The following is a 24521-nucleotide window of genomic DNA, read 5'->3' on the forward strand; positions in this document are numbered from 1 at the left end:
CTCGGAGATATTCTCTGTATCCCAGGGCCGGAAAGTGCTCTTACAACGGGTATGTGAACAGAAAACTCAGGCCAGTGACCAGCTCACTGGTGCCACCCAATGGCAGCCAGAAGTTCTGCATGTACCTGAAAGGCCACCTACGTCCATCTTCTTCAGGTTCTTGGCCTCCAGGATACAGACAGTGAGCTTCCCAGCCGTGGGCACGTAGCGCAGGGAGGTGCAGATGTCGCCCAACTTCTCTGGCTGTCCAGGGGGAAGAGCAGGACCCAGGGTCATCTTAGTCAGCCCACTGCCTCTAGCACGGCGGACCCCCATCTTGTCAAGACTAGCAAGGCGGTGGTGTATCCCCAGCCCTCTCAGTCCCCAGTCCCCACATCTGTGATGTTGGAGAAGGTCGCAGGGCCTCCTGCTGCAGTTCAACAAAGCCCCTGAGAGTGATGCTGCAGGAGCCATGCCCTTAGGAGTGAGGGGAGCAGAGTACAGGCTGTGGGCAGGAATGTGTGAGTGATGTCTGGGTGGATCTGGACACACGCGGGGCATGGTCGGGCTCCCACCCCAGGCCGAGGGGAGATGGAAAGGAGGCTGGGGTGTGGGCATGGTACCCAAGGGTTCGTTTCCAAGGACAGTGGGAAAGTGAGTATCTCGGAAGCCTTCCTCCCTGATTATTCCCAACCCTTTTGATAGCCCCCTGTCGACCATTTCACTCGCAGTGTGACCTGTGGTCTTCAAAGCACAGGGTGTCCCTTCTCTTATGTGCTGTCAGTGCAACACCTTCATGGAGACAAGGCAAGGGTTCTTTGTGACCAGTGAGACTCCCACAAAGTCCCACAACAATTTAGCACTGGGGGCAGGACGAAACCTGCTGGACTCCTGGTTTCTAAGAGCTCTGCCCACATCACACCAGAGTCAAGCTTCTCAGAGACCAGGTCGCTCAGGCCAATAACCCGTCTCGAGTGTGCCAGCCCTGCTTTCACACAGCATGAGCCCCAAGGTAAGAAAGGGTGTCTTCAGTGTCCCTTCTCGCCCCCTCCGTTACCACCTGGTACTGAGCTGGCCGCACAGCAGGGGCTTGGCCAAGACACATGACCGATGCTTGGAAGGAGCAGTGGCTAAAATGGAATATTTGGCACACAGTAGGTGCCCAATAAGTGTTGGGTAAGTGCTTGAAGCCGTAGCAGTTGTTGGGAGGACAAGCCCCCATGCTGAGAATCTTTTAAAATAAATGTGGGCTTTCCTTGTGGGTAAACTGAGGCACAAAGTCATAAACTGGTGGCCCTAAGTGACAGCAGAAACTTAGGAGTAAAAATAATAATGATGTTCTCCTTCACTTGAACACCTACTGGATGCCAGGTGCATTACAGAGATAAGTTAATTCTCATCTGCAAAAACACTACAGGAGACAATCCAGATCTAAGGAGATTAAGTGATGTGCCCAGGGTCACACAGGTGGGGTTGTGGAGCTAGGGTCCTAACCCAGTTCACCCAACTCTAAAGCCTATCATCTCCGTCGTGCCAATAGGTGGTGGCCCAGGTGGGCAGCCACACTTATCTTCCACATGGTCTCTGCTCTCACCTCTTCCTTCTCCCCGCCCTGCAGGTCTCTCCACTCCTCGATGGGCTGGCCAAGGTCCACGGTGTTCATAGGCACCTTAACCTCGCCAATGATGTCATGTTTGGAGAAGCGGTCAAAGTCGTAGATGGCCATCACCAGGGTTTTGCCTCCTAGCTCCTGGTATGGCACCTGAAGGGCACAAGCAAGATCAGACAGGGGTCAAAGCCAACTCATGCACCTCCAGAGGCTTCTGTGGGCAGATCCTTTGGTTAGAGCTCTGTTCCTACTACCCTGCAGGACTCCTGGTGAGTCTGTAGAGACAGAGAGAAGACCTCAGGCTCTGGGGGAGCAGAGTGGATGGGGGGGAGGGGAATGTCCCAGTCCTACAGGAGGCTGAGCAGTGACCTCACACATAAGCCCACAGTCCAGCCCGCCATTGTTCCAGCCTGAGCTCATTCCAGGGCCTTAGCCACAGCTAAGAACCAAGGAAAGGTCTGTAGAACTCCCAGCAGAATTGGGATCAGAGAGGGACATGGCATTACCCTTCCAGCCCACATCACCTTGAAGGTGAAGGTTTCATTGAAGGCAGGGTTCAATGTCTTCCGATGGACTTTGGTCTCATATTTCTTCTTCTTGTCTGGAAGAAGGAAGACTTTGACATAAGGGTCTGAGGTGCCTCCCATGTCCAGGGCGGGCAATTCAGCAGCCTGCAGAACGCCGACGGTAAGCTGTGGAGAGAGTGAAGGAGGGCCTTGAGTCTCAGGACTGCTCTAACACCAGCCCTGGCCCTAGACCCAGCACCCACCAACTCCCCCACCACCACCACCACCAGAGGCGGGCAGCTGGGGAGGTGGGAACAGGCTGGTGCTAGAGAGCAAGACTGGTCTCCATCTCCACCCCCAGGAATCTGGAATGACATCAGGAGAAGCAGTAGCTTAAAGGGCAACTGATTTGCCCAAGGTTGGTGGATGCCAATCTGGGCCAGGGAACCTTCTCTAGAGCAGGCTGGTGGCCAAGGCAGAGTCAATGTTCAGGGGTACCTGCCTGCGGTTTCCAGCCCACCCCACTCCATGGAAAGGAGGAATGCCTATGGGCCAAAGTGGGGGTGAGGGCTGTGGGAGTGTGGAGCTGTTTCTACTTCCCTCCCACCCAGCCCTTTGTCCCATCCCCCACTTTGCCGCCAAGCCCCACCCTCACACCTGGTTGGCCTGGAAATCATAGTCCAGGGAAAACTGCAGTTTTCCCAGATTCTCTGGCTCTTTCTCCTCCTCTCCTTCACCTTCTCCCTCAGTCAGGCCTGTCTCTGCATCGTCGTCATCCTGTGAAGGCTGGAGGAAAGGAGGGGCGAGTTAAGAGAGAATGGAGCCACGTGGCCTGGCGCAGGGGCATCAGGAAGCCAGCCCATCTGTGCAGACCCTGACTCAGAGCTGGTGCGGGGCAACAGGAAGGAATGTGGCACTGTGCAGGGGGCTTGATTCTGCACAGCCCCTCAAAGCCCCCAGACAGCCCCTCAGAACCCCAGACCGTGTCTGGAAGACCCAGTTCTGGTTTTGGTGTGCCTCTCTCCCTTCAAGACACAGTGCTATGAGACCAGGTGCTGCACCAATGCTCTAGACTTCTTGAGGTGGGGGGAGGGGTGCTTCCCTTGTTAGCTCCTCCCCAAAAGTTCCCCCAGCTCAGGCCCCACCCATTCTAGGCAAGACTTACCAGGATTGCATTCCAGGAATTCAGGAGCAGGGTGAGTGAGTCCCCAGAGGTAAGAAGAGAAGGAAGAAAGTGATGTAAGAAAACATCCTACATCTCAGACCAGCCCCTGAAGTCACAGCCACCTGGTGAGACCAGGTCGGGCTACACCCAGATCGTTCTTGGAGGTCCCCCTTCCCTGACTTTGCACTGCAGGCTTCAGGCACACACACACACACACACACACACACACACACACACAGCACTCAAAGGCCATTTTAATCTCTGGCTGACTTCTTGAGATCAGACCCTTCCTGCCATCCTCCATATTGATTCCTTGAGCAAGAGACTTCTCCTAGTCACTCTCAGAACAGATGTGGGCAAAAGAGAAGCACAGAGAAGCCTTTGTAAACTTAAACATTAAGAAGGAAGCACTTGGGTTTATCAAAGAACTTTTCCAGGCCGATTAACACCCCCAAAACAGGGGTAAATAAACCAAATTATTACATGACAAGAGATGGATTCCCCTTGGCCCTGGTCTTGGTGCCTCAGGACCATTCTTTTACCCCATCCGATTCCCCACCCACCCCAACCAAGTAGGTGCCTCCAGTGAGATTTTGTCCTCTAGTCTCTGGCAGGAAAACACAGGGTCACTCCCATGGTGACTTTCTGGCAGGTTGGAGGGGCTCTCTTTCCAACATTTTGTCCCAATAGCCTCTTTGGCGGGGGAGTCAATATATTATGCTCTTCCTCTGTCTTTTCAAGGATGCATCCATGATCACACATGAAAAAGTCCCCCCTTTCCACTGTGGGATGGGTAGACAACATTTTACCAGAGATGTAGCCAATAGGGAGGGTCATGTGGCATTCTAAGGAGGGAAGTCAGTTTGGCTGTAGAACAGCCCAGAAGCCTTTGCTTCACCTTTCAGCACCTGGAATGCCTGGGCTGGGCCCCTCTCAGTTCCCCCCACCACTGTCTTCTCCTACCTGGCCCCCTTTCATGTCCTTCATATTCATGGCATTCTTCATGCCCTTGCCCTTCTCCTTCTTGTTCTTCTTCTTCTTACAGCAGCACTTCTTACAGATACAGAAGCAGCAGGTGAGGAGCAGGAGGCCAGCGACCACAGCAATGGCGATCAGTGCCCAGGGTGGTACTGCCCACAGAGAGGACCCCAGAAGTCAGCAGTGCTCTGCCTTATAGTCCCTGACCCCAAAGCATCAGCAAAAATGGGGGGAGAGATGAACCCCAATGTCCACACTCCATATTTTTTAACCACACACCCATGAGTGATTTACATGCAACTTGCCTATACTTTGCATGCCTTTTCGTTAATACTTGTTCTCTCCTGAGCCTACCGTCCTTATGAATACAGCCTACTAACTGAGAGATAGCAGTCAGGTGTATAACAAGGAAGAATGTCAGTTTGGCTCCATTGGGTTTTGACTCATTTGATCTACGGAAAACTGGCTTATATTGGAAAGAATGGGATGGTCCTTATCTGACCCAGGCGTAGGAAGAGCTCCTTTGACCCATTCCTTATGCCCAGGCTTGAGAGGGCTGACCTAAGCCAGAAGGCCAGCTCCTTAAGGACCTAGACAGCTTGGCTTTGCAGAGCTCAAATATTTGGGGATGGGCCCTGGCTGCTCTCCATGGTCCTGGAGAACCATCTCCCACTGATAGGGCTGCTCCCCTTAATGTCTGGTGACTCCTGAACAGCCACTGCCAAGAATTCAGAAAGCAGGGGTGGGGGGCGTATTTTCTGTCTTCCAAACTAAGGTAGTTTCAAAGCGTGACTGGGAAACTTCAACAATGGCTTCTGTTTCCTAATTTTTCATCTTCTTTTGGTTTCATATTATGACAGTTTTCTAAGTTGTAAGAACTTTCTTCCCCCTTAGGAGACGGGGGCACATAAGCCTCCTTTTTCCCCTTATTAGTGCCAGGCACCCCCCATTCCTGAAGGGGCTCCCCAAATAATCCATCTTGGAATCCAAACATTCAGCCAATCACATCTCAGGGGTGTTCCCCACCCTTCCTCAGCTCTGCCCTGCCCATAAGGCCTTGCACTGACCCTGGCCTTGCCCCGCCCTCTCAGCCACCTGGGACACTCACAGGGGATCTTCTGGATTTCATTGAAGAATTTCTCCTTCAGCTTGGCAAACATGTCCTCCTTACTCTCCCCAGCGCCCCCACTCTCGGTAGAGTTGTCTAAGAGCCCAGTTGACATTGTGGCGGTGGTGGTGGCAGGAGCCACAATGGGCTCCTGGTTCCTCTTGAAGATGTTCCTCATGGTGGCAGAGGGGATCACTGCAGATGAGAGGGGATGATGGGAGCAGATGAACAACCCAGAGGTCCAAGTGCAGAAAGCTCTGCCCAAAGGACTGGGGAACACTCTTCAAAAGCTAAAGACTATTAAGAATCCCATTATAATTCAAAGATATTTCTCATAATGTTAACATAATATAATAACATAATATTAACAACTGTGGTAAAACAACAATAACAGTCATCATTAAGTTAGTACTTATATGTGCCAGGCACTGTGCATGATCTCCTCTAATCCAAACAACAGCCTAATGTTTGGTTATTATTCCCATTTAACAGATATGGAAATGGAGGTTCCCAAGGTCATTTAGAGATTTAAGCCAGTCAGCCTGACTCCAAAGCCTGTAAACCTAATCACTTTCATATATCTCGTTTAAATCCAACTGCACAACTCTAGGAAGGAGGCAATATTCTACTATCAAAGACTCCTTCTCGAGCCTCTCTTTTCCTTAACTTCTTCCATGACCTCACTCTGCCTAGATTCTCTGCCTGTCTCTATCACATTCTGGATGTCATCATCGCTGCCTCCAATCTACATCGACATCTCTGGAAAACAGAGGAAAAGAGGTTGAAAGACAAGCTGCACATAATTTTACCATCCAGAGATAACTCGGGTTAGCATTTTATAACAGTAGATTTTCAGAGTGTGTTTTACATATTGAGACCAGATGACATGTAATTCGACATTCTACCTTTTGTTAACATAAGATTTTATCATAAGTCTTTTCCTTTATCACTAAAAATTTCCTTTATTATTGAATAGCTAAATAATACCCATTACATGGAAGTACCATATTTGTTTAATATTCTGCTATTAAACACTTAGATGGTTTCCAAGTTTTTGCTAGTAAAAAATATTACTGTGGTAGCATTCATTTAAGGCAGAGGAGTGGCCTGCTCTGTTAAAAGTGGAGCTTTGGGAAGATAGCTCCACAGGCATTGGAGGAGGTGGGGCTGGGGCTGGGGGCCAGGAGGGGGCTGGTGCAACAGACCAGCCAGAGATGACACGGACCCAGATGAGAATAGGAATGTAGGGGACGGAGGAGAGAGGACAAATGTGACAGCCATTCATTCATTCATTCATTCAACAAATTTATTGGACTCATATCATGCTTCCCTTGTGGAACTTACCATAAAGTGGATTAAATAACTGCACATAAGTGAATGTAAGATTGTAATTCTGAGAAATGCCAAAAAGGAGAGATTCTTTGGTATCTTTGGCGGTATGAGTTTATAATGGGGCATATGCGACCTAATCTGGGAGAGAAAAATTGCTTTCCTGAGGAACGGACTGAGACCTGAAGGATACTGGGAAGTATCCAGGTGAGGAAGAGAGGAATAAGCAGCCTAAACAGAGAGAACAGCATGTGCAAAGTCCCTGACGTGGGAAGCAGTGTGATTAGTACAGAACCTTAAAAGAAGACCAGAGTGAAAGGAGCATGGGTCAAAATGGGGCTGGCAGAGTGGGCCAGTATGGCCCAGGCACATAACCTCACAGGCCACGGCAAAGAGTTTTGTCTTTACCCAAAGAGAAATGGGAAGCTGTCAGAGGGTTTTAAGGATGCAGGTAATGTGTACAAATTTACATCTTGAAAATTGCACTTCGGTGGCAGCGAGGAAAAGCCTAGAATGCACCATGACTCCAGAGGGAAGGGCAAAGGAGTTTAAAACAGTCAATAATGGATGTCTTGTCATCCCCAAGTTCCCATGAAAGATTCTCCAGTGTTCCAGGGGAATCACCAGAGGGGAATGACATACAGCTACTCGGAGGGAACATAGGGCTGTTAATAAAGCAGCGGCACAGATCAGTGGCTTTTCCAGGGCCCGGTGCCTGGAAGGCCCTTTTAAATCCACCTCTAACAAAAGACATGAGGACAAAGCTGCCCAGATAGCAGGGGAATAACGAAGATGCTTGAGAACGTGGCTCTTGATAAAAGGCAGGTTCAGGGGTGCCTGGGTGGCTCAGTCGGTTAAGCGTCCAACTTCATCTCAGGTCATGATCTCATGGTTCATGAGTTCGAGCCCTGCATCGGGCTCTGTGCTGACAGCTCAGAGCCTGGAGCCTGCTTCGGATTCTGTGTCTCCCTCTCTCTCTCTGCCCCTCCCCCACTCATGCTCTGTCTCTCTCTGTCTCTCAAAAATAAATAAATGTTTTTTAAAAAGGCAGGTTCAGGCCCATGTGCCCAGAGATGGATGGGGTCTATAGATTCAGGGCCCACCTGCTCAGCTACACATCTAGAAAGTATTTGGGGGTCATCCTAAGCTTCTCTCCTGCCATCACCCCCACGTGCAAGGCATCTGCAAACTTCTCAGCTCCACTCGCAATGTTTTCCAAATTCAGCCACTTCCCACCCCTCTACCTGAAGTCTTACAATAGCCACCTATCTGGAAGCTTTCCACTCTCCTCTGCTTAGTCTAATCTCTGCACTGCAGCCAGATCCATTTATTTTAAATCCTCCAATGGCTTCTCATCACACTTAGATAAAATCTCTGCATGGTCTGGCCTCTGGCCCCTGGCTAGCTCCCCAAATGCATTTCCTAACACTTCTGCTCTCAGCCACTCAGCTCCTGCTATGTTGGCCTTCTTGCTGCCAGTCAGAGGCTCACCAAACAAACTCACAGCCTTTGCATTTACAGCCTAGACTGTTCTTCCTCCAGAAATCTCCTTGACCTCCCGGAGGCACCATCACTCACCTGGCAAAACACCACTCCTGGAGAAATCCTATTAGGGACTGGGTTTTTGTGCCCCGCCCCCACCCCCAAATTCATACGTTGAGATCTACTGCTCAACGTGATAGTGTTAGGAGGTGGGACCCGGCATATGGTGGAGTTCACGAATGGGGTTAGTGCCTGAGAAGAACAGGCCAGAGAGCTAGCTGGCTCCTTCTGCCATGTGAGGATGCCAGGAGTCGGCAGTCTGTAACCCGGAAGAGAGCTCTCACCAAAACCCAACGTTGCCAGCACCCCAATCTCAGATTTCCCAGTCTTCAGGGCTGTGAGAAATACATTTCTGTTGTTGATAAGCCTCCTAGTTTATGGTATTTTGTTATACCAATCTGAGCTAAGACACCCACCATCAGCTTTTTCCTCTCCATTGCCACCCCCAGAGTGCTAAGCACTGCTGATGAGCATCCTGCATGAGGGCAGCTGGGCACCCCGTAGATTCTCAACACCACCCAGTCCTTCAACCCTGCACAGGAACCTTAATATATGCTCCCCATCAACTCGCTCTGCCTTCCTTCACAACGGACACTCCAGACCCTCTGTTTCATAGTCCCGTGGCTTTCCCATGGCCCCAACACCTTGCCTGTCATTATCAGAAGCCATTGAAGAGAAATCTCTGACAATGTCCCACCCTACGCCAAACCACAGGCCTTCCTGCATATAAACCGCCCTCTCCTCCTGACCTCCTGTTTCGGCTGAGTACTTTCCTCCTATTTAAGACCAATCCCCCCATCGCAGGGGTCCCCTCTGACCTTCTCAGGCCACCTTCTTGATGCATGTGCTTTCTTATCCCCAACTTTTCCTGGTCAACCAGTTAGCTCAGATCTAGTTGACCTATAGCATATTGGGACTGGTAACCGGGTCTCCTAATGCCTGCCCAGTGCGATTTTCCTCTAGACCACACAACCTCTCAGATGGTAGAGGATACACTTTTAAGAAAAGTTGTTTGTATGCTCAGTGATTATTTTAGAACAGTGAAGGTTTTCATCTGAGCCACTACCATATTTTTACGCGTTGGCAGTTACTGAGTGATACAAAACGACTGAAATGTGCAAATAACAAACAAAAACAGGAACAGGAAAGGTTGGGCATCAGAAAGGTTCCCTCTGCTCAGTTCTTCCCGTTTTAAAATACCACCAGCCAAGCAATGAAGAGCCTCCCCACCCCTCCTCATTCAGCTGCATCAGTCTCCCCTTCCCTTCAGGGTCACACTCCACCAATGGTCTCCATTTCCTCGCCCCCAACTCTCTCTCCTCAGCGCCCACACTGGGGCTTCTGCCTCATCCCTCCACTGAAGTGGCTCTCTGCACAGTCGCGGGTGACCACAGGGTCACTCACCAAACCCAGCAGAGCTTTTCGTTTGGTGGTATTTGACTTCTCTCATGTTCACTTCCAACCACTCCTGATTGTCATCGTAATTCGGACTCCATCGCTTGCCTCAAGGTTTGCCCCCAAGGCTTCTCTTCCCAGGCCAAGTGTCCCCCCGGGTGACTTCTTGCACACCCTGGCCTCAGCCACATCCCCATTCTGATGGCTGCCAAAGCCCGACTCACTCCTGAGCTCCAGGCCCAGAGGTCCAGCTGGGCCCTCGATATACCCATTCTACCCATACTCTGTTTCTTCCTGCTCACCTCCAATCAGTTCTGCAGGTGCCACCAAAGCAACCTTCCTAAAACATGAATCTGATCATGTCACTATGGGTACAAGCCATCCCAGGGACATAAGCCACAATCCTGAAGGTGGCCGGCCTACCAGGCCCTCGTGTCCCGTATCCAGCATCATCATTTCCTCTTCCCCTGCCCTGAGTCTCAACTACCAACCACACATGGCTTTTCTTCTCTCTTCTAATACAGATGTTCTGCTCCCACCAACACACACGCTACAGGGCCTTGGTACATGCTGTGGCCCACCCCCCAACTTCACTGAGCTAATGCCTGCACGTCTTTCTCGGCTCAGCTCAAACGGCCCCTCCTCCCACTCGTGCCTCCTGCCACCACCGCCCCCAGATTGAGGCCTGATATGTTTTCATAGCTCTGTCCTTACCTTCACAGCACTTACACGGCTTGTGACTGTATTTAAGCAGAGACCACACGTGCGTTGTTTACCGCCGTGGCCCTGGCACAGGGGTTGGCAAACTATGACCCACGGGCCCCATGGGGCCCACGGCCTGATTTTCGTAAATAAAGTTATATTGGAACACAGCCACGCTCATTCCTTGACACATTCTCTCTGGCTGCTTTTGCGCTTCAGCAACAGAGTCGAGTAGGTGTGACCGACGTTGTGTGGCCTGAAAAGCCTCGTGTCTTTACTGTCTGGCCCTTGAAGAAAAATTTTGCCGACCCTGCCCTAGCAGATACCAGACTGTCTGACATATGAGAGGCATTCAGTAAACATGTGGTACGTGATGAAAAAAATGAATGAGCAGGACACAGACTCTAGACCACTGGACACGTTATGTCATTTTGCAGATGACACTGGAGCCCGTCCTTCCAGGGCCACCCGGTGCATGAATGCCTAGGACTCAGACTCAGGGCTCTTTCCACAGGCTTGTTAAGACTCGATCTAGCCGCTCCAAGTCACCAGGCTGGGTCCAGGGCGCTCCCCGCGAAGCCTGGGGAGCGTGTGCGTGTGTGCACCCGCGCGTGTGCGTGATGAGACTCCAAAGTCGGCACGAGTGAGTGGCGGTGTCCACGGTTCCGCGAGCCGTCCATCCACCCTCTGCCTTTGCAGCCGGCCTCTCGTGCTATGGGGTCAGGCACATTCCCTTATGAGCCGTTGGACCCTGGATGGTTTCTTTTACCTCTCCAATCTTAGACCGCTGAACTGTCAAACGGAGTCTGCATTCCTAATGCCTTCAGCTGAGGCTAAGATGAACGGGGATGGTGAGTGCCCTTTCCACGGCCCGAACCTGCCCAGAGCATTGAGAAGTGCTTCTCGTCTTTCCAAGGCTGCCCTTTGGGCATTTCTTCTCGGGAGATGCTCCCTCCGATGTGACTCAATGACCCTTATCCCTTAGCTCTTCTGCGTCTTTTCCAGAGTCGAGGGAGTTTAAAAAATGTAAAAAGAGAGAAAGCCGAGCAAGCCCTTTTCCCCCCAACCTCAAGACCCCACGGTGCCCTCCAGAGGACCCTCCAAGCCCTTCTGCCCCTCTGAACCACGCTGAGGCCTTCTGCGGCCCACCATTCTCAGGGGGCCTTTCTATCAGGACAAGGATGATGGGAGGCTCCTAGCCGGTCTTTCCTCTTTCCCTCTTGTCTGTCTCCAGTCTGTTTTCAGCCCAGCAGGCAGAGCGGTCCTATTACTACAACAAAACCCTACAGCGGCTTACTTCCCTCAAAGTACCCAGTCCTCACAGAAGTTTTCAAGGCCCTGCACAGCCAGCCCCGTGCCCTCGCTCCTCCCCCCTGGTTCTCTTCCTTCCCTCCTCTGCCTCGCTGGCCTCCTTCCAGATCTTCACTCATGCCAAGCACACCCTTAACTCAGAGCCTTGGCACCTGCTGTTCCCTCGGCCTGAAACACTCTTCCCTGCAGGCCTCCACACAGCTGTGTGTTCAGCGCAGCGAGGTCATCCGTGATGACCATTTTTGAAAAGGCAAACTCCCACCAACCACTGGCATCTCAGCCCCCCTTTATTTCGCCTTCTGCACAGCACTTATCACCAACAGACACACCACACATTTTATCTGGTCTCCACTCACTCGACTTCAAGACTCACGAATGTGGGCATTTCTGACTAGCACACAGCGGGCTCTCAAAAAATATCCTCGGGAAATGGATGAGTCGCACACCCCTCACGTCCGCGATGCCTGGGCTATCGTGCCTCAGACCTCACGCGGTTGTGAATGCTTGTGACATCACCAACCATTTCCTAAGCGTTTCTAAAAACAACTTTTGGGGCGCCTGGGTGGCTCAGTCGGTTGAGCGTCCGACTTCAGCTCAGGTCACGATCTCGCGGTCCGTGAGTTCGAGCCCCGCGTAGGGCTCTGGGCTGATGGCTCGGAGCCTGGAGCCTGCTTCTGATTCTGTGTCTCCCTCTCTCTCTCTCTGCCCCTCCCCCGTTCATGCTCTGTCTCTCTCTGTCTCGAAAATAAACATTAAAAAAAAAATTTAAAAAAAAAAATTAAAAAAAAAAAAAAAAACGACTTTTATGTTCCCTCTTGGGTAAGCCCAAGGGGTCAGTTTCTTCTTCCCTCCTCAGTCCACTGGAAGCTAAGGAAACAAGCTGTTGAAAACTTGGCACCAGTTCCCAAGACTCCTGCGGAAAACAGAGGCCCAGAGAGGTGAAGTGCCTCGTCCAAGGCCACACAGCCCGGGCTGCTGGCAGCGTTGGGGGCAGAATCTAAGTCTCTGGAACCCCGTCCAGTTCCTTCCCCCGCAGCACAGCTGCCTCCTCCGTCTCCAGGACTCTTCCCCACGCTAGAATGCAGGCTTCCTGCGTCGGAGCACAGGCGGAGACAAGCACGGCAAGGAGGAAAAGTCAAATCCTCAGGGATTTACAGCTGTCTTGGCCTCTCTTGTGGCTCAGGCTGCAGTCCTGGGGAAGGCAGCCAGCTGGAAGGGTTGAGGATGATAAATGATTTGAGGCTCCAGGGGCTCCCGGCACAGACTGAACTCCTCTGTCTGGTCAGAATCACCCGAGCAGGAAAGCATGAAATGGCATCATCAGGCAGGGACGGCTGCAAGGTGCCGTGACACCAAAACCAGGACACCTGGGAGACAGGCCGGGGGGCTGGGTGGAGGCACCTGTTCTGCGCCTGCAGCAGGAGGGGTCAAGGTCTGAAGGGGGGGAGGGGCCGGGAGACCCAGCAAGGAGCAGACAGACAGGGGAAGGGATGAGGAAGGGTCTCGTTCCTGGGGAGCCCCTGGGAAGCTTGTCGAAGTGCAGACCACCCCCCCACCACGACACCCCGCCCTCAAAGCCTTGCTCAGCGGGTTGGAAGTGTGGCCCGGGAACCCGCAGGTTAACAACGAGCACCCTGGCTCACGTTGATGCAGGTGGTCAGTGGCCACCCTGGAAAACGAGGTTCTAAGAAGTCAGAAAGACTTACCAGGGGAAGCAAAAGTCCAAGACCAGTGGTTGGAAGTAAACTAAGCCTTGAAGGCTCTGTGCACCTGGACAGTGCCCTCCACCTGGTTCCCATCAAAGGCCGCAGAAGGAAACCACAGGTGCGACACACTTAATAAGTCTCTGTTCTCATTCTCGGTTGATCCGTCTGGGAAGGCACCGTAGTGAGCTCCAATTCAGAGACAAGGCACATTCCGCTCAGCTAAGTGCCTGCCGGACAGTCAGCATCAAGACTGGAGCCTAAGTTTGCCTGAGGCCAAGTCTCCTGCTCTCCGGATCCCTATCCCACCACCCCCCGCCCTGGGGTGGGGCTGGGGGACAGGCCTCTGGCGTAGCTCAGGAAGGCAGGGTCTCCCCCAGTGAGGAGCAGGGGTGGAGGGGAAGCTAGGGAGCTAGCTAGAGCGGAGAGTCCATGCAGGACCTCCTCCCCCAGCCCGCTGGCTGCCATCCACCTGTCTGTCTGTCTGTCCAGGGTGGCCACTTGGCTCCTGTGACAGTTCTGGGTGCCCTGGCCTCTGCGTCTCTCCTCAGGGGAAGTCAGTCCCACTCTGGGCTGCAGCCACCACTCCCCTAGCCCTCCCCCCTGCACGTACCCCTCCCCGACGTCCTCCCCCGGCTTTAGGCTTTACCGTCCTCCCTCACCCCTGCACCGTCACTGAGAAAAGCAACGATACGGCCATTTCAGCCAAGCTTTGCTGGACACCCTGGCTGTTGGAAGTGGCTGCACCAGGAGGGGCCGGGCTCGGGTGAACAGGGCCAGGAGAGGTGGTGTGTGTGGTCTAAGGATCCTTACACGCTTGGGATCACGCTGGGATCTCTGAGCACTAGCCAGCCGCTTCTGGCCCCCTCTGGCAGGGGGAACGGCCACGTTTGGCCTGGTGGCGGGGCAGGAGGTGGAGGGCTAGTGACGACCTGATTAAATCCTTTATCTTATCCCTTTTTCTCTCTGTCACCATAGGACCAACCCAGAGGAAGAGGCCTGAAGCAGGGCAGGAAGCAGGCCCACCGGTGGGTATTAAAAGGGTCATATGCACTGAGAGCCTTGGGGTACACCCAGGTAGGGTGTCCTAACAAGTGAAAACAGCCTGTGTCTGGAGGCTGCGTCCCCTTGACTCCAAACACGGAGAGGTTGCTCAGAGCCGAGCGGTAATCTTTGTGTCTAAAGGGAGACGCCATTGACCATAACCTGTCAGGTAGGATGGAAGGGGGTTAGACTAGTTGCAGAAGGCGGCGTGAGCTGGCCTCCCACCCATCCCATAAGCTCCCGGATGCTCTGCTTTTAGGACCTTTGCTCTGCTGATGCGGGAGCATCGTGGAGGTGCTCCAGGGCTTTACTCTCTGGGTGCTGATGTGGAATGATCTCAAGAGAATGTTAACCAAAAAATGAATATGCACACGAGTTAAGCATAATATCCATGGGGAAAGGGGGGAGCTGTGTGTATATACGTGCTGAGATATTCACAGACTGGCTCTGGAAAGACGCACAGGGAGCTGGTGACATTGGCTGTTGCTCCAGGGGAGGGGAGTTGGGAAGGAGTAGTTGGCACATATTTCACTGCGAACCCTTCTGTATTTCTGTGATTTCGAACCACACAAATCTATCTGCCTGTCCCCTCCCCCTCCCCGGGGTGCTTCGGAATCAGGAGCCCAGTTCCCAGCCTCACAAGAGACAGAACAAATGAGGGGCTTATGTAGCTCAGCCAGGAGTCGTCTAACTTGCCCCAGACTGGGAGGCATCGTCAAGACATTCCCTGCCTTGCCCAGAGGCCACCCTGCTTCCTCGCCCTGCTTCTCCTGTGCCCTAGAATGGGTCAGGAGCTCTAAAGCCCCACACTCACCTCCAGCTGGCTTCTGGGCTCCACTGATATCCTCCCAGATGAGACTCCCTTCAAAATCAGATTCTTGGGGTTTGGGGCGCCTGGGTGGCTCAGTTGCTTAAGTGTCCGACTTCGGCTCAGGTCACGATCTCACAGGTCGCGAGTTCAAGCCCCGCATCGGGCTCTGTGCTGACAATTGAGAGCCTGGAGCCTGCTTCGGATTCTGTGTCTCCCTCTCTCTCTGCCCCTCCCCCACTTGTGCTCTGTCTCTCTCAAAAATAAATAAACATTAAAAAAAATTTTTTTTAAATTAGATTCTTGGGGCGCCTGGGTGGCTCAGTCCAACTCTGGCTCAGGTCATAAGCTAATGGCTTGTGAGTTTGAGCCCCACATCAGGCTCTCTGCTATCAGTGCAGAGCCTGCTTGGGACCCTCTGTCACCCCCCCTCTCTCTGCCCCTCCCCCACTCATGCCTGTGCCTGCTCACTCTCTCTCTCTCTCAAAAATGAATAAACATTTTTTTTTTAAAAAGTAATTTCTGCCCTTTAAGGAATCTACTCCTGAAATCATTGTTGCACTATATGCTAACTAACTTGGATGCAAATTAAAAAATAAATTACATAAAAATACCAAAAAAAGGTAACTTCTGCCCTTTCAACTATCCCAGCACTTCATATCAGATACCACCTTAAAAAAAAAAAAATCGGATTCTGACCCCACAACAAACATGAGTAAGTTTGATCCCCACCCCTCACCAAAAGCACATGTGCATGTGTGTGCGTGTGTGCGCACACACACACACATACACACACACACACACACTTGCTACCAACTGCCACTCCAAACCAAGTCAATATGATCTGGGGACCATACACTTCTGCAGATTGTCACACTCAGGCCTGGCCTCCATTAATACAGATAATGGGGAGTTAACTTACTTAATCTCTCCTCATGTTGTAGTTGCAGAAACCAAAGTAATGAGATGGAAATAGGTTAACCAGCAAGATGCCTCTCACCAAAGCTAGCAGGCTAAAAAGATCAATGCCTAAGGGTAAGTGCATCTCTTTGTTTTTTGAACCCATGTTCCAGTCCGACGTTTGGTCCCGGGAGGCAGAGGATAAAGTTTTAATGAATTATTTTTCTAGCTCATTGGGAAAATAAATTACCCATGTCTGTGAGCTCCTTCTGTACCAAGGCCTGATGAGCCTTCCCCGGTCGGGCCACATGCACCTGCACTTTGGAACAAGGTTGTCACTGCTGGCAGAGCGAGGCAGGGCCTGCTCTTGACTAGCTCCGGGACAGCTACCCACTCCAAGGTTCCGGAGAGCTAGAAAAGTCCTTCCCAGTGTCTAACTTCAATCTCTCCCGCTGCAATGACGCTCGTTTTCTTTCTTTTGCATCTAGGCTGAGATCAGTAAATCCCAGCCCACCGAGAGGAGGCCCTGGGCAGAGGTCACAGCTCTGAAGCACAGGATGTGACGGCCGGGGCTGAGTCCTCATTCCAGCACTCAATCGCTGTGCGTGACCTTGGGCCGGTCTGCTGGCACATCCGTAAGTCAACCACGCCACTCTGCTGGCCTGTGATGACGAAGGCAGGGGGCTCCTGTGTGAGGCCCCTGGAACGCTGCAGCCCTGCACACCCCCCTCCCCCCCCCCCCACAGGGTACTTGTCTCTGAACCTAGACTCAGGGCGTGGATATTCTTCCGTCACAGATGAATTAAGCCCTGGACTGTGAGCGCTGAGGGCACCCGGCTGACAATGCAGCCCAAACCCCCCATCCGAACAATGAGGAAACAGACCCCAAAGGGACGTGTGTTATCTCATGTCTCACAAGTATCGTGGCAAGTGGGGGCAGAGCGGTGTGAGCCGTCCAGTCCCTGACTCCCTGCTCTTGGTGCCCCCCTCCCTCCACCCCCTGCAAGCCCACGGGTTCCAGTTCATCTTTGGTTCACGACAGCCGATAGCCGGGTGCAGGGGGTGCGGCGGTGGAGGGCAGGGATGCCCCCATCAGGCCAGGCCCCCTGGGGTCCCGCTTCCCTCTGCCACCCCAGCCAAGACCCCAGCCGGGACCAGGACAGGGGACCCCCGCGTTGGGGGAAGAGTCCAGACTTCCCACAGGGAGTGAAGACTATAGCAGCTCACTACAGCAGGGGGAAAAGCTGCTGAGTCACCTCCGGCCGCTCTGGCCAGCCCAGGGCAGTCTACGGGGCCTCTAGCGCTGCCGCTCCAAGGGGTCCCTCTACCCCTAGACCTGCTGCGTTCCCTCCCCCTTCTCCCAAGACTCAGAATCCTGGGCCTTCATCCAGAACCCCCACTGCCCAGCACCCGACAGTGTCTCCCAAACCTGTGGGCAGCTCTCCTGGGGCGGAGGAGAGGTCTTCCATGGGTTGGGTGTCAGGATACTTGGGAACAGGCCAGGAAGGGTGGGGGGATCCTGGACGGGTGACTGAGTGGGAATATACACGAAAGCTTAGGGACCAGCAGGGCCCCAGGCTGCCTGGTGCGGAGGGGGTGCAGAGACCTGCCCGCCAAAGTGTCATGGAGACTTCGAGTGTGCCGTGAGTGTGGGGCACAAGGGCGGGACCCAGGCCGGGGGTGGGGGGGGGGGCCGCTGCTTTGCGCAGCACGTGCGTGGCGCGCGGGGAAGAGGAGCCCTTGTGGCTCAGCAGTGATGATCTGACACAAATCAATGGGATCCCTGCTGTGCCGCATGTGACCGGCACCGTCCTTTCCAGCACGGTCCCCTGTTATCCTTCGTGGCGAATGCACATCTTCATTTTGAGCTGAAAACCATTAAAAATTGATGCATCTTCTTCCCAACTAAATGTTACAAGCTTTGAACACACTAGCTCTGCTAAGCACGGCCCCGCTAAGGGAGCCCCGCTAAGGGACCGGGGGTGAGAGGCTCAGGCTGAAGGCAAAAGTCTTTTAATTGGAGTGTGTGAGTGTGGAGGTGTGGGGTGAGTGCGTGTGATGTGTTTCTGAGCGTGTCGGAGGGGGTGAGCGTGCGAATGTGAGTGTGTGGTGTGGGTGGTGGGGGTGGCGGGGGAGAGAAGGAGCAGGCAGGGGCGGGGAGCCACGCCAGGGTGGCAGGGGCCCTAGGTGGCCCCCGAGGGAGAAGGTTAGAGACCTAGGAGCCTCCTCCCTGGGGCCTGGCTGACAGGGCTCCTGTCTGTCCAGGAGCCTGCAGCCTGCCACGGCCCCATCTTCGGCCCGATAGGGAAGTGGGCTCCCCCCAGCCCAGGATGACTGCCTCCTAGGCCCCAGTCAATGCTCACGGCCTGGAAAGGAGGAGGTGGGCAACTGGCAGAAGGCTCCATTAGCCGAGTGATGGAGCGGAACCGCGGCGGGGCCGTGTTTGCTCAGCGGCTGTAAGAGGAGAGAGTTTCTGCATCTCTCAGGCCCAGGCGACTGGGGCGACAGCAGCCAGTGAAGGAACAGGATAGGGAAGGGGGTGCCGGGAAGGTTCTGCGTGTGTGCACGTGTGTGTGTTGTGACTGCTAACACACTTGCACGGCACTGTGAACATGTGTCTACACAAGCGAGCCAATGTGTGTGCCACAGAGCCACCGGCAGGGACGCGAGAAGCCCTGGGAAGAAGCCCTGGGAAGCCCTGGGAAGAGAAGCCCTGGGGGTGTCTGACCACACCGCTTGTCCAGGAACTGGGGGGTGACATGTGAAGACCTCGTACTTAATAGCGAGCGGGGACAGACTCCAACGTGGGTCACCTTGAAGGGCCACAGAGCCTCAGAGGCGGGAGAGACAGCAGGCCCCCAGCAACCCCCCGCCCCCCACAGCATCATGGTCACCTCTTGTCAGTCCCCTGCTTCCTGGCGGGGTGTAGGACCCGAAGGAGGCATCAGGAGACCTGGTGCTTCTCCCCTTCGACACTTCCACGCTTTGGAAAGTGCCTTTGCACCTCCCAGAGTGGTCCAGGGACCTTCTGAGATGCTCGAAGGCTCAGCCTCTGAGCATGAGCCTCACGAGGGGTGCCAGTGTGGTGAGGAGAACGTGGACTTTGGAACACGGGCTGAGTTGGAACCTGGTGCCCAGAGCTCAGCAACCCTGGGAGATGGGCTTGGGCTTCAGGTATCATTTCCTCAGCTACAAAGACAGGGCAGGGTGCCTGTCCCCCCAGAGCACCGTGAGAATGAAATCAGTCACAACGCGCCCTGGACACCTGTGGTTTTTCTCCTCGCTTCTCCTCAGCGGGGCCGGCTGACCGTGGGCACAAGGTCAGACCTCGCGTCCCGGGAAGGAGGCTGTGACACCAGCCAGGAAGCGAGCGGCACTTCGGAGGGCATGAGGCTGGAGAGCCTGAGGCCCCAGGGATTCTCCTCCCAGAGACACTGCACCGCTCCTGCCCGTGCCAGACTTACTTGCGTGAGCGGCTCGGCTCCCTGTGGATGGTGAGGGCTACAGGTGGAACGTGTCTTGTCTGCCTCTGTATTTCCTGCCAGGCCCCACCGGCCCTGAGCCCTGAGCTTGGCAGCAGGGAACTGAGAAGGTGGGGGTCTTACCAGGTACTGCACCCTCCCCTCCAGCAACCACGTCCATCAAGCCCCCCTTCTTCAGAAGGGAGGAGAGAGACACCGAAGCTGGGGGCGTGCCTGTCAAGGCCAGACCCCCCCCACCCCCCACCCCGGGGCCCGAACGGTCATTGGGCTGGGGTGGGCAAGCCTGCTGGCATGGACTGTTCAACAAGGACGAGACGACGGCAGCCTTTGGGCAGACTGTTCCCTGGGGCTTCTTCCTTGGGAAAGGGAGTCCCTTGCGGTTCAGACCTCCCGAGAGTCTAGGGCCGGGGAAGGGCCTGAAGATTACTTCTCTCACTTTTGCGGGGCCAGGCAGAAGTCAGCCCTCACATCCAACCCTGTCAGCACTAAGTGCTGGGAACACGAGATGAACAGAACTCAGCCCTGTCCTCGAGGAAGATGACAAACTCAGGCCTTCTCAGGGAGCAGATGGGATCCTCCCCATGACAAGAGATCACTGAGGCTCAGAAATCAACTTACCCAAGCACTCACTGTGGACTTGAACCTTGACTTCCTGGCATCCAGCCCAGGGCTCTTTCCTTCCTAACAAACAGCCCTGGCTCACGGGACTCATTGTGGGGGAGAGATATCACGAAGGCCCCGGGCCCACGGGGTGGGGGTGTGTGCCAAGAGAAAGGAAGGAAACCTTCCCTGAGGTTCTAGTAAATGCCTCACTGAATTTCATTTCATGCTCAGTCATGTAAGGTAGATACTATTATTCCCATTTTATAGATGAGGAAACCGAGGCTAAGCGGGGTAAAAGAGGTTGCTTACTCACACTGTGTCCAGTTTCCTCTTCCCCACAGGATGGAAAGAACTGCACCCTCAGATAGCAGAGTATTTCATCTGGGGCCAAGGAGGGAGCTGGGACAGTCAGAAGTCTGGGGAGCCCAGTGTGCCCTCAGTGGGAGATGGGAACCAGCACCCGGGAGGGGCTCAGCCAAGGCGGATGCAGTCTGTTCCCCCCATTTCCACAAATGCCTCCTTCCTCCCAGAGGCCGGACAGGCCCTTGGGGAAAAAGATGTGCCCTTCACTTTTCCAATGAAGATGCCCATTACCGCCAACACCTCTGACAGCTCATGGTCTCCACAAACTAAAGTGGGTCATGCAAATCCCGGGGGCACAATTATATTCCCCGAAGAAGCCAACCTTCTCCTGCCTGACCTGGGAGCCAGAACAGACATGGGAAACGGGGGCCCACAGGGGCAAGCCATGTCCTCAAAATGCCAACAGGCTGGAGGAGGGAAGAGATACGGGAAAATTCCAAGTTGGAAAGTCCAACTTGGATTCTCTGTGGATCCAAACCTGGGAGGCAGAACCAGCGAGGAAACGGAGCCAGGTCAAGCCTGGGGGGCAGCCACGTGGCGCAGATGAGCGCCTGGCCCCTGGGTCCGACAGACCTGGCTTCGAGTCTCAGCTCTGCCGCTTGCAGCCCTGTGAACTTGGGCAGGTAGCTTAACCTCTCTGGGTCTTGCTCCTCCATCTGTAAAGTGAGAATGAGAACAGTACCGGCCTCATAGGCTTGTGAGGCTCGGAGACGATGAACGTAAAGCAAGTTATTGTGCCCAGAGCCTGTTCCTCAGGGGCTGGGAGCCACAAGGAGCACACAGGGGTAGCCCTAGGGGGCGGGTGGGCTTCTCCTAAACACCATACTGTGGCCCAGGTTGAGCTCAGCACCCTTCTTTGTACTTCCTGGAGACTGCAGGTCTCTGTGCTGGCAGCCAGGCCTCTCTCAATAAACCATCCTTCCCCATCCCGTACCCTCGACGCCAGCCCAGCAGCCTTTTAAGGCAAACTTTGTTTGCTCAAGTTTTCAAATTCTTCTGTGAGGGGTCTGACAGGGTTCTCCCCACAGAAGCTAGAAGAGTCAGGCTCTTCTTCCTCCGGCCACCACTCCCATTCTGCAGTGACAGAGCTCGGAGGCAACAAGGCAAGGTCGTAGTGATGCCCAAGGACATCCCAGCCGCATCCTAGCCATGCCACTGGGCCACCAAGTGGCCGTGACGTCCAGCAGGTGGCTGGTGGGCCGGTGTGCTGCTCAGAATGGGGGCTATAGGGAGAACTAATGTCTGGAAGTCATTAGCACAGGTGGCTGGGCAGGGTGCAGGGGGATGGCGGCGGGAGAACAGTCTCCTGGGGAGAAGGAAACCAGAGACAGGCTCTGGGGAACATCAACACTCAGAGGATTCGCAGGAAAAGGTGAAATGCAAGGCATCATGAAGAACAGCCAAGGGTGGAAGGAGAGCCAGGAAGAAGAGAAAACTGATCTGTGGTGACAGAGGTGAGACAGTGGTGGGCAGTGACAGGGCAGGGGACACAGGCGGCTTTTGGGGTGCTTGTGCAGGAGAATGTACCAATAAGTTGTGCACGCTATTGAATCTAAACTATACTGCAATCAAACAGAACAAAGAATGAGCAGAAGAGAAAGCTCTCCGAGCTGATCTGCCTGTGGTCGGTGCTCCAGCCCGGCATTTACGTGCTCCCTTTGGTCTGCAAGAGCTTGACTAGACGGCTGTTGTGGGAGCTACCGTGGGCCCTGCCCAGGGCACCGGGCACCAGGTGGCCCACCTGCTTCCCCCGTGAGGTGCAGGTGATCCTGCTGAGAGACAGTGGAGCGAAGGCATAAAGAGCCAAGAAGCACCACTCTGGGGAGGCTTCCTGGAAAGGAACCCTGAGCCAGGGATATGGGGGTGGGCTTAGAAAGGGCTGGACAGTTCTAGGCAAGAAATCTGGCAGAGATGGCAGGGGTGGGTTTCTGACAACTGTAAGACAGGACGGGACCACTCACCACCATGACCCTGGAAGGTGCTGGAATGACAGCTGACCTTGGCTGGGGGGTAGGTGGTACAGCACGACACTGCCTTTGGCTCGAGAGACCCCACCTTCCTTTTTTTTTGTTTTTAATGTTACGTTTTTAACTTTATTCATTTTTGAGAAAGAAAGAGCATGTGCACAAGTGGGGGAGGGGCAAAGAGAAAGCGGGAGACACAGAATCCAAAGCAGGCTCCAGGCTCCAAGCTGTCAGCACAGAGCCCCACGTGGGGCTCGAACCCACGAACCGTGAGATCATGACCTGAGCCGAAGTCGGACACTTAAGCAACTGAGCTACCCAGGCGCCTCGAGAGACCCCGCCTTCTGGGACGTACTCCACAGAGCCAGACCTGGGGCAGGACAGCCTCCCTGGCCCAGGACACCAGAGGCCTCTAGGCTTTCTCTCTCACGGGAGCTGAAGCATCACTCTACACTCACCATTGCCAAGCACACGGAGAATGGGCCCTGCGGTAGCCAGGTATACAATGCACAGGTGTCCAGCTCTCTGCCCAAGGCCGGAAGGAAGCGGACAGAGGATCCTCGCCTTCATACAACCGGTGGCACCGAGCCCCGCGGAGCGTGGGCCTGGATGAAGCCCAGCCGCCCTCATGCACAGCAACCTCCAACCTCGGCGCCCAGCCTCCCGCATCATTTCTGAAGGTCCACACACAACACATGTCACAGCAGAAGACGCTGAGAGCCAGAGGGAGGAAGTGACTTGCCCACGGCCACAGAGTTCATTCCCGATTCCGTGGTCTTCTAAGCCAGTGACATCCTCAGGCTTGGTCAGAGAGTTTCCAGGGGTTTCGGTCTCCCTGCGGGGTGGCCCCAGGTTAAAGCTTTAACTGGAATTCCTGGTGTGGCTCCCATCAGACCCCCAGTCCCTGGCGCGGGAGGCAGCATTTAACCTTTTCCCCATATGGAGCTGGTCTGTTTCGGTATTTCTAATTTTCTGCCACATATTCAAGGTGCCACACACCTGAAGCAGGAAGGGCTTCAGGCATCTGACTTCAGTTTTCTCTACCAGCCCGCTCGCCTCTTCTTGGTGCCCACTCCCCCGAGCAACGTCACCTCCAAGGTGAGGACCACAGCGCTGTTCCTTCAGCCCGTGCCTCGGACACCGCGCCGTGGACCTTCCACTTCCGACTCCAGCGGTGTGGCTGGAGCAGAAGCTGAGCTCTTCCTCTGCTGGGGGCTCCCCCATCTCATGGTGGGGAGAACAGATTCAGCCTCAAAATGAGGGAGGAGTTCTACATAGCGCTTCCAAAAATCCTGATAGGATGGCGAATTCCGTGAGGTAACAAGTGCCCCGTCACGAAGGGTGTTCAGGCTGAGATTAGAAACTACTGGAAGGGAGGCCATAGACAGGGGACACAGCGTTGGCCTAGATGAAGTTCAAGGTCCCGTCTCCAACCTTGTGAGTCTCCAAATCTCTCACCCCTCCGTCCCACCCCTCACTGTCAATTGGCCTCATTCATCCAGGCCCTGCCAGCTCTCCAGGCACTTCGTCCTCAAGGAAGGCCACCATCCAAGTCCACGGGGGAGCTCAACAGTCCTCTTTATGACACGCCACACTCGTGTAGGGATGGCTCGGGGATGCTGAAATTAAATACAAAATGGAGACCAGACTCGAGAATTCCCTGAGCAGACAAGACCATTTAGGCCACATCAGCAAAACTAAATCTAGCTTATTTCATGAACACAAGCAAATTTTAACTTAGATTAGTTCTTGTGAATGCCTCTGATAATCATAAAAAAAAAAACAACACAAAACCAAGTCGTTCTTCCTAAAAATGGTATAAGATAATCATCTTTATCCAAGCCCCTGCCAAGCGGAAACCCCCACGGTAATAAGCACTTGAGGTAAAGAGTAGACTATTTCCTTCCCATTTGATAACCCGTCCTGTGCTGTCCTGTCCCTGAGCTTCTTACCAGTATTTGAATTTAAGAGCTCTCAGTTCACGAACTGTTCTTAAATGCATCATAAACTCTTGCTAAATACTATTTAAT

General features: G+C 53.9%; 1 protein-coding gene across 5 annotated transcripts in view; it reads right to left on the reverse strand.

Moving 5' to 3' along the window:
- The window catches only part of SYT2 (synaptotagmin 2), a 106058-nt gene that overhangs the window by 7398 nt on the left and 74139 nt on the right, over positions 1 to 24521 (reverse strand). For all 5 annotated transcript variants that reach the window (XM_058700054.1, XM_058700058.1, XM_058700057.1 and 2 more), the window contains exons 2-7: positions 5346 to 5540; positions 4223 to 4389; positions 2752 to 2871; positions 2113 to 2280; positions 1574 to 1741; positions 126 to 243 (exon numbers count right to left, since the gene is read on the reverse strand). In XM_058700054.1, coding sequence (XP_058556037.1) covers positions 126 to 243; positions 1574 to 1741; positions 2113 to 2280; positions 2752 to 2871; positions 4223 to 4389; positions 5346 to 5523 — 919 coding nt within the window. In that variant the 5' untranslated portion in view covers positions 5524 to 5540. The remainder of the gene's footprint in view (positions 1 to 125; positions 244 to 1573; positions 1742 to 2112; positions 2281 to 2751; positions 2872 to 4222; positions 4390 to 5345; positions 5541 to 24521) is intronic.

The sequence above is a fragment of the Neofelis nebulosa genome, chromosome 15 (genome assembly GCF_028018385.1).
Source record: "Neofelis nebulosa isolate mNeoNeb1 chromosome 15, mNeoNeb1.pri, whole genome shotgun sequence".
Taxonomy (NCBI): Eukaryota; Metazoa; Chordata; class Mammalia; order Carnivora; family Felidae; genus Neofelis; species Neofelis nebulosa.